Below are 17078 nucleotides of genomic sequence, written 5' to 3' on the forward strand. Positions count from 1 at the left end.
ACATTCCCTCCGCCATCCAACTGTCCCTGCTGCACCACCATTATGTAGCCCCGATCCCTAAATGTTGATCCCTTGCACTTTCACTGTTCAAAGTCGCTTTCAATTGGCAAATTGACAGATAGTAAGCTTCATGGTCTGGAGAGGGATAGAGCCAACAATGGCGCTGAGGGACTGTAGCCACTAGCCCATTAAAATGATTTGACTGTCATTTATGTTCCATCTCCTATTCATCCCAATGGAGATTTGGCAGAGCTCTGGTTGTTTCATGCTACTTTAGATGATGCATTTGGAAGACAGAGTTTTTTGATAGACTCTTATCTGATCTCGCTCAAACAAGACATTTTAAAGAAATTCCTTAATATGCATAAAGGTGTTAATCCTCTGGGTCTCAACGAATTTAATGACCTTGGGCTTGTCTGAGTGTCATACAGCGTCTGAAACCCCTTTTTTAATAGTGGAATTGAGTGCAGCTGCATCTGACAATTTTTTTAATTTTCAGAGATCATCACAATCATTCACACTTTGTGGCGATTAGCCAGGTTTGCGAATATGTTAAAGTAAGGCATGGTTTGAACTTCTCAAAATGATTATTTTAATTTTTTTGTATTTCCATCCATCCATCCATCCATCCATCTTCGTCCACTTATCCGGTGTCGGGTCGCGGGGGGAGCAGCTCCAGCAGGGGACCCCAAACTTCCCTTTCCCGAGCAACATTAACCAGCTCCGACTGGGGGATCCCGAGGCGTTCCAGGCCAGGTTGGAGATATAATCCCTCCACCTAGTCCTGGGTCTTCCCCGAGGCCTCCTCCCAGCTGGACGTGCCTGGAACACCTCCCTAGGGAGGCGCCCAGGGGCATCCTTACCAGATGCCCGAACCACCTCAACTGGCTCCTTTTCGACGCAAAGGAGCAGCGGCTCTACTCCGAGCTCCTCACGGATGACTGAGCTTCTCACCCTATCTCTAAGGGAGACGCCAGCCACCCTCCTGAGGAAACCCATTTTGGCCGCTTGTACCCTGGATCTCGTTCTTTCGGTCATGACCCAGCCTTCATGACCATAGGTGAGGGTAGGAACGAAAACTGACCGGTAGATCGAGAGCTTTGCCTTCTGGCTCAGCTCTCTTTTCGTCACAACGGTGCGATAGATTGAATGCAATACCGCACCCGCTGCGCCGATTCTCCGACCAATCTCCCGCTCCATTGTCCCCTCACTCGCGAACAAAACCCCAAGGTACTTGAACTCCTTCACTTGGGGTAAGGACTCATTCCCTACCTGGAGAAGGCATTCCATCGGTTTCCTGCTGAGAACCATGGCCTATTTAGAGGTGCTGATCCTCATCCCAACCGCTTCACACTCGGTTGCGAACCGATCCAGTGAGTGAGTCCTCCGGGATAACATATCCCGGAAAGACTCCTTCTTCAGTCGGACGGCTTCCCTGACCACCGGTGTCCACCACGGTGTTCGTGGGTTACCGCCCCTTGAGGCACCTAAGACCCTAAGACCACAGCTCCTCGCCGCAGCTTCAGCAATGGAAACTTTGAACATTGTCCACTCGGGTTCAATGCCCCCAGCCTCCACAGGGATGCACGAAAAGCTCCGCCGGAGGTGTGAGTTGAAAGTCTGTCGGACAGGGGCCTCCTCCAGACGTTCCCAATTTACCCGCACTACACGTTTGGGCTTACCAGGTCTGTCCAGAGTCTTCCCCACCCCTGACCCAACTCACCACCAGATGGTGATCGGTTGACAGCTCTGCCCCTCTCTTCACCCGAGTGTCCAAAACATACGGCCTCAGATCAGATGAAACGATTATGAAATCGATCATTGACCTTCGACCTAGGGTGCTCTGGTAACAGGTACACTTATGAGCATCCCTATGTTCGAACATGGTGTTCGTTATAGACAATCCATGACTAGCACAGAAGTCCAACAACAAACAACCACTCTGGTTTAGATCAGGGAGGCCGTTCCTCCCAATCACGCCTCTCAGGTGTCTCCATCATTGCCCACGTGTGCGTTGAAGTCCCCCAGCAGAACAATGGAGTCCCCCACTGGAGCCCCATGCAGGACTCCAGTCAAGGTCTCCAAGAAGGCCGAATACTCCGAACTCCTGTTTGGTGCATATGCACAAACAACAGTCAGAGTTTTCCCCCCACAACCCGCAGGCGTAGGGAGGCGACCCTCTCGTCCACCGGGTAAACTCCAACACAGCGGGCGCTCAGCCGGGGCTTGTGAGTATCCCCACACCCGCCCGGCGCCTCACACCCTGGGCAACTCCGGAGAAGAAAAGAGTCCAACCCCTATCCAGGAGTATGGTTCCAGAACCGAGACTGTGCGTGAGGTAAGCCCCACCAGATCTAACCGTAGCGCTCCACCTCCCGCACCAGTTCCGGCTCCTTCCCCACAGAGAGGTGACGTTCCACGTCCCCAGAGCCAGCGTCTGCCGCCCGGGTCTGGTCCGTCGAGGCCCCTGACCTTCACTGCCACCCGTTTGGCATCGCACCCGACCCCAACGGTTCCTCCCACAGGTGGTGGGCCCATGGGCTGGAGAGATGGGAGCCACGTAGCTTGTTCGGGCTGTGCCCGGCCGGGCTCCGTGGCAAACCCGGCCACCAGGCGCTCGCCGACGGACTGTATTTACAACTACATTATATTTTTCAAGGAGAGTCCGAAAGTGTGTGCTGTCAAACCAATTTGTACAATTCATTGCTGCGATATAAAGAGGCTATGATGGCAGGCCTTGCCTTCTGAGTGTGGCCGTGCTGAACAGGTATAAAAACTTTTGCCCAAAGACATGAATGGACAACACACTTTACAAACTACTTTGTTTGAAGCACATTAAGGCCTTTAGTATCCTGTATTAATTTCATAGCCTTTTCCACTCTGATAGCATGAGACTTTCTCATTAGATTTGGTGACATATCAAGTGATGTTTAAGGCAGACCCAAGAAGCGGCAACTTCCGGGCATGAAAGTGTATCCAATGTGGAAGTGCCTTAAACCTGCATTCTATCTAATTTCCAACAGGGTTCGACTCCACTGGCTCCAAAAGGAAATCAGATTGCATAGAAGTCTATGAGAAAATTACCCTACTTCTAACTTAATTCATTACCTCAGTAAACATTTTCAAAATTAGTTTATGGCCTCAATCGTTAGTTTTAAGTCTTCTTCAATACAGCATGATGTCCATTTAGTAAATGATTGTTCCATTTATTTTAAAATTGATGTTAAAGCAGAAGATGCTTTAGGGGAGTGGCTACACACTAACCTGTCAATCACAAAAGAGGCTTAGCAATGCTAACCATTTCACTGTGTACATTAAAATAGAAGTGAACTTGTACAACTTATACTTAACTTATACATGGATATTCTCAGTCACTGTGGTGAATTGCTAAATGATGCTTGGGACAGTTACTACTGATAGATAGCTAACATGTAAGTGGGAGGCTGCTACATACAGTATAGCAGCATCAGACTCATCTCCAACTAAATCTCAGCCTAAACAGTTGGCTATTAGTAACAGCTTGATGAATTACAGACAACCCTAACGATAGTGATTCAATGAAATATGTATGTCCATATAAGCAATATGCTGCCACTGTGTTGGGTCATTGATCCACGTAGACAGGGGAAGACTGTGGTATCGCGAACGCCAACGCTCAGATTCAGGCAAGGTCAAATATGAATAAATATATAAAAACAAATATCGGACATGTGTTTAAAACAAATGTTTCTTCAACCCGAATTAAATCCACACTCCAATACACATTTGTCAAAATTATGATCCAAGCACACGTCAAACTGCATTGACATCCGTTTTCTATCCCCCAAAAGGTGGAGTGGCATTGACGTTTATATGTGCCGGTCAGATGTATGGGCAGACCTTAACTCCTTTCCCTTAAAGGCCGTTGCTGTATTTCTCAGTGAATGTGCACTCATGCAGTGTTCAGTGAGAGGTGAAATTTCAATTCCACAGTCAACAGCCTTTGAAAAAATCTTTTGAAATTAGAGGTAGATTTGGATTCATACTGATGAGATGATAGCAGTTTTAAAAATAAGACTAGTTAATAATATTGTTTGTTTGTCAGTTCAGTTTAGCTTGACTTAATTTCTTTAATTCTTGCGTGTGTAAACCCAGCCGATCTGCTGGTGATTTGATTTCACCCTGCAGCTCAGGCTGGAAACCTATACATTTATCTATCCTGCTTCCGTTACAGCAACCAAGCAGCTTTTTGTTTACATTCAATAAGCTGGCCACCGAAGCGCAGCAACCCGGCAGATTGGGCTGAGTTTACCCAGTCTATGATGGCTCTGCATTTTTTTGCTTATTTTAGCTTTTCCAAAACCAAAAACACAGGAGCAAAAGTACAAGTATGTTTGTACTGTTTTCTCCATCCCCAGTCCTGTTCTTGTCAAACATTTCAAAAGAATCCTGCCAATTATAACCCTGCCCTTAGCCTCAGTCCTTTAACACAATATCATGTATGTAGCCTTCAAGTGCAAATTTAAAAGGGTGATTTTACCATGTCATAGCTGAATAACGACAGTTCGGTGGGTAAATAGGACATACATAGAAGCTCAAAATCCCATTGACACCCCTTTACTATGAAAATCTCATATTTTGAAACTGCCGCTGAAAACGGGCAAATCTCAACAAAGCTAGTTGCTTACGTAAGCATCTCAAAATCCGGAACGTTTGTCACAGCCGTGGGTGTATTAAGAGAACAGTCGAGGTACTTGGAGCTCCGTCACGACTGGCAGCCCACAGCACTCCATACCCCCGCAAAGTCACCGTCTCTTGGGCTAATGGACAACCAAATGCCCCTGCTCTCCAGGGCCTGCAACTCCCCTCTTCCTGCTAGCTAAATGCCCGGTGTATGTGAGTGAGAGCGCGGTCAGCAAGCTTGTTACGCCAGCAATCTCTTACCACAGGTTTCAGTTAATCTTATAATGTGTGTAATTATAATGTGTTGAGTTATTTAAACAAACGATTGGGGAAATAAACGCCGCTTGTCCGCAAGCCTCATTGATAGAGCCTGCTGCTGGATGTAGCTCTATCAATGAGAGCTAGCTAGCCTCCTCTTAGAATTCCTCTGAAATTCACAAATATTCATTAACTTGAAATCGGACCCCGTTGTTAGCTTTATAAGACATTTAGGTAGATGTTGTATACGTGGTGTGACGAAATTCAAACTGTAAATATACTCTAATTACGCCAAAAAGGAAGGTAACTATCCGTGATTTGTAGCTACAAATCACGGATAGTTAGCTTCCATTTCGGCGGTTACATCCAGCCGCAAGCTCTATCAATGGGACTCGCGGACAAGCGGCGTTTATTTCCCCAATCATTTGTTTAAATAACTCAACACATTATAATTACACACATTAAAAGATTAACTGGAACTGTGGTAAGAAATTGCTGGCGTAACAATCTTGCTGACCGCGCTCTCACTCACATACACGGGCCATTTAGCTAGCAGGAAGAGGGGAGTTGCAGGCATAGACAGTATATAAGGTTGCAGGCCCTGGAGCTCTGTCAGGGCAGCAGCGTTTGGTTGTCCATTAGCGCAAAAAAACAGTGACTTTGCGCGAGTATGGAGTGCTGTGGGCTGCCGTGACAGAGCTCCAAGTACCTCATAGCAGGCCAGGGTCTGTGAAGGAAGGTGGCGAGGCAGCAACACAGGCAGCACCGGCCGCTGAACTCCGACACACAGTCTTACCAAATTTGCAATTGGCCCTCAATTTTCGTAAAACGGCCCATATTTTGCACGAAAACCAAGATTTTGGAAATTTTTGAATTTTGTAATTTTTTATAAAAACAGCTCTATGGAGTTCAAGTTTTTATAATTGGGAACGTCTGGAGGAGGCCCCTGTCCGACAGACTTTCAACTCACACCTCCGGCGGAGCTTTTCGTGCATCCCTGTTGAGTGCCTACTCCAGGTAGGGAATGAGTCCTTACCCCAAGTGAAGGAGTTCAAGTACCTTGGGGTTTTGTTCGCGAGTGAGGGGACAATGGAGTGGGAGATTGGTCGAAGAATTGGCGCAAGTGTGGTATTACATTCAATTTATTGCACCGTTGTGACAAAAAGAGAGCTGAGCCAGAAGCTCTCGATCTACCGGTCAGTTTTCGTTCCTACCCTCACCTATGGTCAGGAACGCTGGGTCATGACCAAAAGAACGAGATCCAGGGTACAAGCGGCCGAAATGGGTTTCCTCAGGAGGGTGGCTGGCGTCTCCCTTAGAGATAGGGTGAGAAGCTCAGTCATCCGTGAGGAGCTCGGAGTAAAGCCGCTGCTCCTTTGCGTCGAAAGGAGCCAGTTGAGGTGGTTTGGGCATCTGGTAAGGATGGCCCTGGGCGCCTCCCTAGGTAGGTGTTCCAGGCACGTCCAGCTGGGAGGAGGCCTCTGGGAAGACCCAGGACTAGGTGGAGGGATTATATCTCCAACCTGGCCTGGGAACGCCTCGGGATCCCCCGGTCGGAGCTGGTTAATGTGGCTCGCGAAAGGGAAGTTTGGGGTCCCCTGCTGGAGCTGTTCCCCCGCGACCCGACACCGGATAAGCGGATGAAGAGGGATGGATGGATGGATGTATTGTTTAAACTAGACCTATATGTGTTTTGTCTGCAGAAATCTTAATGTGTAAAGTAGGATGACTAGTTACTAAAGCTGTCAGATGAATGTAGTGGAGTTAATGTAAAAAGTAAAGTTTTTCTCTGAAATGTAGCGGAGTAGAAGTAGAAAGTGGCATATAAAAATAGACTGAAGTAAAGTACAAGTACCTCAATTCTTACAGTACTTAGTTACATTCCACCACTGATCATTACTGAGACACAAACCACTATGCAATACACTAAACTATGAATAAAATTTAAAAAAGCAGCAGCACATAATAACACTGTTATTAAGAGCAATAACGAAACAGCAGCACAATAAGTATATGTAGGCTACATATTGTTGTACAATCATCCTACATTTAGAATTTTTTCTTTCTTGATTTTCACCACCACAACCACCCTCTTTAAAACCTCCAGGTCCAATATTCGCATTAATTGTCAACTTGTTTTTTTAGTTCTAAAACTATCAACCAACCGTCAGCACATTACCTGTGGCACTCAAATCCCTCATGTTCAGCTAGAGGTACAGCTGCATTTTCATTTTCATTTGCATCACTTGAATTTAACTGTTCCCAAATAATTTGCGCGACATAACATGATGCCTTTTGAGGGGGAATACAACAGCCATTCTCTTGGCTGCATTTCACCTGCTAGTTTCATTTTAAACTGGGTTTTGGAAAAGTAGCCTACCTCTTTTGGTGTTTATGTTGTCTTTCTGAGGCAGCAACATCTGCGTCTTTGTTCTGGCAACTTTTAGATCCCATTTTAATCCAATATGCCCTCATGTCTTCATCAGTTTTATCCCAACATGCAGGATCCGAGCTATAGGTAGCAGGATTTTCCGGCCTCTTTTTGTGTCCTCCTCCGCAGCAACAGGTGGAGAGGGGGGGCGGGGATTCCCTCCATCTCTGCCAGGGGAGCGGCTGACCCACAAGCAGGTGAACTGTTTCTGCAGCATGGCGTGTTGGTGGCTGGTGTTTCTGACCCGGCCCCTCTGTCTCAGACTCCCTCCTGTGATTGGATAGATGTGACCCAAGTCACATCTAGATCCTACTTTTTTTTTTTTTTTTTTTTTTGGGCCAATTAGGGTCTTTTTTAGTTCACGCTGAAGTAAATTTAAAATAATAATTAAAGCTGCGAGCAGCGATGGACGGGCCCTCGCGCCTCTGCGCGCGTCGGGGTTACCGGCAGACGCCGCTCCTTGCGACCGCGCAAAAATTTGCGCGGCACTCAGACGCCCCGAATTGTTAAAAGGGAACTCCCCGCCGAGTACAACGATAGCTCACACAAGACTCTACGTCATACGGTTCATTAGCTGTGAAAAGGGGCGTGGCTAAAGCATAGGGGGCGGGTCAAACCATCACCAATTAAAAAGGAAGTCTGTGCTGAGTTCAATGATACCTCACACAAGAATCTACCTTAGATGGGTCAGCATTTATTCAAAAGGGCGTGGTTTTAACATAGGGGGCGGGCCAAACCATCACCAATGAAGAAGGAAGTCTCTGCTGAGTTCATTGATACCTCACACAAGGGTCTATCTTAAATGTTTCAAATTGTAAGAAAGGGGGCGGGGCTTAAGCATAGGGGGCGGGTCAAACCATCACCAATGAAGAAAGAAGTCTATGCTGAGTTCAATGATACCTCACACAAGGGTATACCTTAAAAAGTTCAAATTTTATGAAAGAGGGCGGGGCTTAAGCATAGGGGGCGGGTCAAACCATGACCAATTAAAAACGAAGTCTCTGAGTTCAATGACCCCTCACACAAGACTCTACCTTAAACGGTTCAAATGTTATGAAAGGGGGCGTGGCTTGAACATAGGGGGCGGGCCAAACCATCACCAATGAAGAAGGAAGTCTCTGCTGAGTTCAATGATACCTCACACAAGGGTATACCTTAAACGGTTCAAATGTTATGAAAGGGGGCGTGGCTTATGCATAGGGGGCGGGCCAAACCATCACCAATAAAGAAGGAACTCTCTGCTGAGTTCAATGACACCTCACACAAGACTCTACCTTAAACTGTTCAAATGTTATGAAAGGGGGCGTGGCCTGCGTAAGTGGGCGTGGCCATATTATAGGGGGCGGCTCAGTATCCCACGTAGACCACACATTCTGAGTTTCATGCAAATCGGATGATGCACAAAATGGCAGCCCCGCCGCGGCCACGCCCTATGACAAAAAGTTTTTCTTTTAACAACTTTTCATCTTTAACATCTTAAGATGGCATAGACCGAGTTTGAAGTTGATCGGATGAAATCTCTAGGAGGAGTTCGTTAAAGTATGTGGAAATCGCCAAAATTGCACTAATTTCGAACTTTGAAATCAAAATGGCGGACTTCCTGTTGGGTTTAGGGTATGGCTCTAATTAAGTTTTTTGTACATCTTGACATGTTACATATGTGTAGTGTAGTTTCGTGAGTCTACGTTAAACGCACTGCAGGGGCTCAATTTTCTTAACTTTCTAGGGGGCGCTAGCGAGCCATTTTTGTGCGCCTATTCCCGAAACCCTTAAAATACGTAAACTTTCATCAGACTTAATGCGACCGCCAAATTTGGTGAGTTTTTGAATATGTTAAGCCCCTCAAAAAGGCAATTAATTTGACGGGAAAATAATAGAAAGAAACAAACAAACAATAATTCCTTCAGTTTCAATAGGGCCTTCGCCGCTGTCGGCGCTCGGGCCCTAATAATAATTCCTTCAGTTTCAATAGGGCCTTTGCCGCTGTCGGCGCTCGGGCCCTAATAAATTGCCTGGGGCCCCTAGGTTGCAGCCTACGCAAGCCTGTGCATTAATCCGCGCCTGCGCACACACACACACACACACACACACACACACACACACACACACACACACACACCCTCATAGGTGCGGAAGCAAAAAAATGACATCGCCTTGGCAATTTATTTAACGTCCCAGTGAGTCACGGCAATGCCGGTAAAGCGGTTGCAAGTGTGGTTAGACTTTTCAAAACTCCACGCAGACGGCGTTCGCTACAATATAATATAATGGCAAGCCAAAAGCAGTCGCAGTGCGGTGTACTTGCACTTAGAAGGACAGGCAGTGCTCTCTATGCCCATTTGACTGTATATTGCAAGGCAACTTTCGGGCCGGGGTCTAGGTATGGGAGCTAAACATGTAGCGGCCCAGGCCCATCACTATCGGGGTGGGTATATGTGAGTGGGTGCGGGCGGCTGGGTGCTTGGGGTTTGTGTTGTTACGTGGTGTGCTGTTTTATGATGGTTTTATGTAAAAAATAAATAAAAAATGCACACAGGCATACAGTGCGCTGCTCATGTAATGTGGTCATGAATTTGTGAAATGTTGATGTAATATACTAGAAAATGCATTTCCTGCAGAAAATGCGTGGGAATGCTGAATAGCTGAATTGCTAAAGCTAAACTGGATGAATAGCTTAAATCCATAAGAAGAAGTTGAAGTGAAAATAGTTGAAAAAGTGGAAATGGTGTATGAATTTCATTAAAAAGTTAAAGGCTGACGCTAAACTGAACTGTTGGCTTTAAAAAAGTGGTTTGTTTGATTTGAAACTCTCGTCATTTGGAAGCTCATTGAATGGTTCGTTCAGCATTTCGCTTGGAAATGTGAAGAATGTTAAAAAGGGGAGTGAATGGAAGAATGTGTGGAACTCTTGTCATTTGGAAGCTCAACCAGCCAAAAGTAAAAGGCGTATCACAAAACTTTGCCTGAAACTAGACAAAAATACCTACGTTTTGATGTATAAATTGTGCATGACAAGTAAAAATTGTGGGTATACCAGCAATTTATAGAGAACGGACAAAGATAGTTTTTTTGAAGCTTCAGACTCTAGATGATGACATCATCACTCTAAGCAGCCCAATACACTCTGTTTAATCGATTAAAAATCCTGAAATGATCACTAAACTTAAACAGCTTTTTCACAAAAACTGTTAAAGATATCAAACTGAAAAGATAAAGCCAGATAGCTGGATATTTCGTGAACATTTTAAAGTTTATTTGGCGTCTGTAGGTGAAAGTATGAAGGAGCTGAACATTTTGGGAGCGGAAGAAGATTTTAAGGATTTGAAGCATGCTCTCATTGACTTCAATGTTAAAAAAAGTGTTAAAAAGCTTAATATTTTAAAAAGTATAAATAGTAGAAAAACAGTCACATCATTAGCTGAAAGAGCTGAACATTTTAAAAGTTGAATGGTTTTAATAGCTGAAAGTATGCAGTTGCAAGTTACGCAGAGCTAAAAAACGTACGGAATGAGAATAAAGAAAACCGAATAACAATAGTTGGAATGCTGTTGAACAGCATTCCCACTACAAATAAAGAACAGAATAACAATAGTTGGGATGCTGTAGAACAGCATTCCCACAATTAGTATACAATGTATCTGCTGCATGATTGTGTAACTCACACTAAAAAATTATATTTGAATTATCTTTTTAGAAAGGCCTGACCAGGGACTGGGGTTGCAAATTAGCCTATTGGCTAGAAACTATGTATGTAATAATGTGCGCTGCATTGTCCCTGACAAATAAACTAAGAAAAAAAGAAAAAGAAGAAAAGCACATTTCTGAAGAGGCCAATAATGTTTTCTTAATCCTCTGTGTCCTCCTTGGCTTCAAGCAACTGTGTGAAGGGGTCGTGGGGGCGGTGCGCGGTCACAGAAGGCTTGTATCATGTGGACGTGCCAACAGTTTTGTTGTCATTACTTAGAATTCCTCATGGGGGTGGCAGAAACTATGAAAAAAATACAATGTTTTTTTTAATTATAAATCCATGTTGGTTTTATTTTTTTACATACAGTACAGGCCAAAAGTTTGGACACACCTTCTCATTCAATGCGTTTCCTTTATTTTCATGACTATTTACATTGTAAATTCTCACTGAAGGCATCAAAACTATGAATGAACACATATGGAATTATGCACTTAACAAAAAAGTGTGAAATAACAAGAAAACATGTCTTATATTTTAGATTCTTCAAAGTAGCAAACCTTTGCTTTTTTTAATAGCGCTGCAAACCCTTGGTGTTCTCTCAATGAGCTTCATGAGGTAGTCACCTGAAATGGTTTTCACTTCACAGGTGTGCTTTGTCAGGGTTAATTAGTGGAATTATTTCCCTTATTAATAAAAAAAAAAGCAAAGGGTGGCTACTTTGAAGAATCTAAAATATAAGACATGTTTTCAGTTATTTCACACTTTTTTATTAAGTACATAATTCCATATGTATTCATTCATAGTTTTGATGACTTCAGTGAGAATCTACAATGTAAATAGTCATGAAAATAAAAAGGAAACGCATTGAATGAGAAGGTGTGTCCAAACTTTTGGCCTGTACTGTAGGACCACATTTTCCATTTTGGACATGTAAGTTTAGCTATCAGGCAAGTAAAACTAAAAAAGCTCAATGTCAAGCCCTGTCTTTAGAGCAGTGGCTTGTGGGATAATTTCAAATTCCTGTGTCTCCTCTCAACAGACTTTGCACGATTGAGTGTCAACAGGAATCAAAGTCTTGTCTGTGTCTGCCTGGAGCTTCTTTACTTCTTCTGTTTCTGTTCAGCAAGCGCATGGCCTTGTTTCTTGTTCTCTACCAGAGCTTTTATGTAACCTTATGTTTGTTATTTTTGCAGTGGCCTCAGTCTGGCAAGCACAGTTCCAAAATCCAAACTTGGACTCTCCACAAATTGATTCGGTTTCACTTGTGTGCCATGATAATTCATCCTGCACACAAAAAATGGATATAGAGCTGTAGTTCACCCTGTTGTCATGCCACATGTAATGGATAATGGGGGAGATTTCCTTGTTTTTAATTCTGGTTTTTGAGGATTTGGCTTTATGAATAAAAAATATTCTATGACCCTTAAACTAATGAAAGCTTTTGAAAATCTGTTTATTAATCTCAAAGCTGCTTTCATTCAACTAGTTTTAATAGTACCTTTTTATATGGAGAAATTGGTTTTTAATTATAGTGACATTTAATCAAAGCTATTAATCACCAAATGAAAGCAGTTTAGTATGCATGCAATAAAAGTACATGGATGCTATAATTATTCAGTCTTCAGAGACCACATTTGAAGCAATCTTAAATCAATAAATCTGTAACAATCATCTTTCTGATTTGGAGTTGATAAAATGCAGCCACTCTTTAGACACGACTTACATTTAATATAAAGAATTATATGTCTGCAGATTTTCTTGGGCTTCAAAATGACATAAGTGATGGTGTATGCTTGTACTTTTATATAGAAGAATATTTCTAAAACCACAGTAGTTGCAATCAAATGATATCCATAAATAATAAACCTTTCTATGCTCCTTTTGTAAAATCCCATTAACATGTATGGAAGGGATTTGGGATATTACTTCCTGAGCAATTTTGATAAGTGTTCAAAATGACTCAGGATAACATCAAGTTGAAGTATGTACTTTTTTGAAATACTGCTTTTTTTTAAGTGAGACAATTTCACCAAAGTAAGTAAAGGCTTTGAATCCTAGTGCTGATTTTGATCTTTTCTTATTAACTTCTTGGGTTTCTGCTCAACTCTGATAGTGTACTGTACCTGCACACTACTGCACTTTCCAGAAATCCCCTGTCAGTCAAACAGCTGTCCAGTTCATGGAAGTGAGAGTTGCCTGTGCATTTTTAAAGCACATTTTTGATGGACTGTGTTAGGTGAAAAATTTCCGAGAGAATAGCGGTCACACGTTTGCTTTTTCATTTTACACAACCAAGTTTTAATTAATCACTTCCACAATTTAGATTTGAATTGAAAGGGAATTGAAAGACTGAATCTACTTTGTCTCAAGTGTCCCTTTTTACTGTGTTACTGAGTCAGTTAAACTGATAACACAGCAGGACCTTTACACTAACATTTGAACGAGTGCAACTTTTCTTTCTCTTTCTTTTCCCTTTTCAGGTCCTCGATGGGCATCATGGAACCTCGGGGTGTTCATGTGCATCCGCTGTGCCGGCATCCACCGCAACCTGGGTGTCCACATCTCCAGAGTCAAATCTGTCAATCTGGACCAGTGGACACCCGAGCAGATCCAGGTACACACACACACACACACACACACACACACACACACACAGGCATGCACAGGGCTATACACACACCTTTAACACAAAACTCACACCAGCATGGAAATACTGAAGTGACACCTTAAGTAGTAGAGCACCAGGCCCCTTGCCCACTGAGTCGGAAATGTTCATATGTGTTTTATCGTATGTCATCCTAAAAATGGTCACGTACAGAAACCTTGCACCGATGCGTATTAATTAATCTGCTGCGAAAATTCTTGCATAACAAAGTCTTCAAGCAGTGAGGATGATTTTGTTGTTCTCTTTTTTCTTAAAAAGAGAAAAGGAAATAGGAAATTTTGGGTCCATCCAGTCTTGAACTTGCGCAGAGAGCAAGGATTCCACATCGTTATCAAGGAGCTGCGAGATTATCTCCATCCATTCAGAGTTGACTTTAGCATGTCAGTGCTTTGATGTGCGAATAGAATAGCTTGCGATACTGGAGCCACATATTAAAAAAGATGACCACTGAAGACAAAGTGGATCAACTTGTCGGATGCTATTCTTGGCTTTGCCTGTACGGTGGCTCTGAAGTGTCAAAACACCTCAAAATGAATGAGATGCAAAACATAATGCAGAAATTGAACCCAATCCAAAAAGAAATTGACTGAGGAAAGTTTTGGAGGGAGTGTGTAAACGTGATTGACACAATGTGAGGTAGTAGTTATTTTATTTGGGGATTTTATTTGCGAAAATGTTGGGACGAAAAATTTGGACCTTAGTTTCTTGCGGCTTCTCAATACTGTTGCTCAGTTTGCATTTGTGAATTTGAACTGGTCTCTACATAAAGGGTCCAATAAGGTCCACACATAATAACTGTTACACTGATTTATAGCTGCATATCGATGATACTGATAATTTGGAGTTGATCTGTTCTAGTACTGGCCCGTAGCCCCGCTATCAAAAATGAGATGTTCTCACTATGATGATTTCAAACATTATTTACTTTTTACATTTTGAAGTTGGAATAGTCAACCTGCCGTGCAGCAGAAACAGTGAGAACAGTTAGTGAAAAAGGCCACCAAATGGTCAAATAATTATTGTTTGCACTGTGCATGTTGGCCTTTCAAAATCACCGGAGTAGCACAATGTAATTTCTGTTGTACGGTTTTCCTTTAACCTCTTTGAACCGAAATGACCCACTTTGTGTCACAAATTGCTTCCTTTCCTCTCAGATTCTCAGGAAATTGAAACCCACAGAAGTTGTACACATTCTTCTGGAATCAGTAAAACTCTTTTTCGTATCAGCATAGTACATTATTTTTGATGTTCACCACAAAAGTACAAAATCCACACACAAATCATATAAAAACAGACGATCCTTAGAACTTACGATGTAAGAGTTTGCCCTATAATTATCAAATTTGTTTTTCTCAGTATCAAAAGCAGGTCTGCAACAACTAAGCGATTAAATCACTTAAAATTGCTTGCAAAATTTTTGCCAATGAATTTAATCATCAATTAGTTGGCCTATGTTACGATGCGTGACATTATTCCAGTGCCTCTTCAACCTAACGTCAGCTAATTAGCGTTAGCTAAATCTGTTCTTGTATCCTTTTATGGTGCAGATTTACATAATCTTTTACATGACCCAAAGCATGATGGAACTCTAGTTGCAAAACCAAAAGATACTGCATTTTCATCCCAAATAGAAATACATTAAATAAATCATTGGGAGTGAAAAAAAACCTTTGGACATACACGCAAAAAACCCAATTCTATAGTATGATCTATAGTATGACTAAGGTGGGAGTAAAAACCGAGCAGTGCATTCACATACTTACACAGTGAATTGTGAACATGCCTTCATGCTCAGCAACACACATGTAAACACACAGCCATGCTCAAGGAATATAGAGAACTGTAATCTCTGTGCAGTCTGTGCATGGTAACTAGCATGTCTCATTGATTCAATTACACACAATAAATCAGGGGCCCGTTTCAGGAAGAAGGTTTAACAAACTCTGAGTCTAACCCTGAACTCTGAGTTGATTTACCCTGAGATGGGAAACTCTTGAGTTTTCGGTTCCAACAGCTGATTTGAGTTGGTTCAGTCAACTCAGAGTAGGTTCACTCAGAGTTAAGCGTGTGCACCACCACTATAAAAAGGCAGCATGAATGGAGCCATGATACTCTGATTCACCATGGTAACAACCACAAACAAACTGGTCGGCGGAAATACTCATGTGCACATACAGCGATTTTGAACATGTATTTTGTTAAAAAAAAACACAGCGGCTGCTGCAAAATAGCGAGAATTGGTGTGGGAGAAAATTGCTACTAGAGTTAACGCGTAAGCTATATCATAGTGTATTAATTTCATATTTAATCACAGGTAACCTTTAATATTACTGGTGAAAACTGGAATGGTATGACACCTATAATTTCATTTAGGTGCAATCCTGCGGGCGAGAAAGTAAACTACTACTAATTCTATTCTGAGGTTGCAGCACCATGTCATTAACAGAATTATGATTTATAATAATTAATTTCTTTTTAATGGCTCTTACTAGTTTGTGTCCAGGGAACACTACCAAAACGTTTAAAAAAAGTTAAAGGGCGAGTCACATTCTTCTGACAGCTATTTGCTATACAGTGGCTTTACTAATATGCTCCGCATCACCAATGTTGTAAAGAAAACTACCGTTTGCTAAAAAATGTAATGCACCACAAAGAATGTGCTGGGATGTAGAGCATGTCCACGATGGGTGACGTTAGTGATATGAGGATGGATAAGGTTATGTAAGCTACATAACTGATAGACTGGGAAGAAAAACAATACCGCTCAAATAGGTAGTTATCTGGAAATAAAATTACACCTATAGTCGTGCCTCAATATCATCTCCCAACGTATGTTTAACTCTCTGCGAAGTAATACAGATTCTTCATCAATGGGTTCGTCGACTAAAGGAAATGCCGTGTTTTAGACTGAATTAATTAAGGAAATGAAAGAGCGCTGTGTCAGAGGGAGGAGACAAGGTTTATTGAAGAAAACCTGCTCCCGACCAGGTTACGTTCACAGGCTCAGTTACCATAGTAACTGACTCTGAGGTTAAGTTGCCTCTCTTTCTGAAACAGAAAACCCAGAGTTTCCCTCATGTCAGGGTTAACAAACTCAGAGTTTTCGCTAAAACTGCTTTCTGAAACGGGCCCCAGGAGGTGTGTGTGTGTGTGTGTGTGTGTGTGTGTGTGTGTGTGTGTGTGTGTGTGTGTGTGTGTGTGTGTGTGTGTGTGTGTGTGTGTGTGTGTGTGTGTGTGTGTGTGTGTGTGTGTGTGTGTGTGTGTGTGTGAGAGTGTGTGAGAGACACAGAGAGAAACTCACCTGAGCATGCCAGTAATTTATTCAATCATCCACTTGTGAATTTATCCAATTGTTCGGTGTGTACATTATGTGC

At 42.7% G+C, this 17078-nt stretch overlaps 1 protein-coding gene across 4 annotated transcripts in view; it reads left to right on the forward strand.

The window, feature by feature from the left end:
• LOC114572628 (stromal membrane-associated protein 1) overlaps positions 1–17078 on the forward strand; it is a 266403-nt gene that overhangs the window by 21814 nt on the left and 227511 nt on the right. For all 4 annotated transcript variants that reach the window (XM_028604329.1, XM_028604330.1, XM_028604331.1 and 1 more), the window contains exon 2: positions 13520–13653. In XM_028604329.1, the coding sequence (XP_028460130.1) occupies positions 13520–13653 (134 nt within the window). The remainder of the gene's footprint in view (positions 1–13519; positions 13654–17078) is intronic.

The sequence above is a fragment of the Perca flavescens genome, chromosome 17, assembly GCF_004354835.1.
Source record: "Perca flavescens isolate YP-PL-M2 chromosome 17, PFLA_1.0, whole genome shotgun sequence".
Classification (NCBI taxonomy): Eukaryota; Metazoa; Chordata; class Actinopteri; order Perciformes; family Percidae; genus Perca; species Perca flavescens.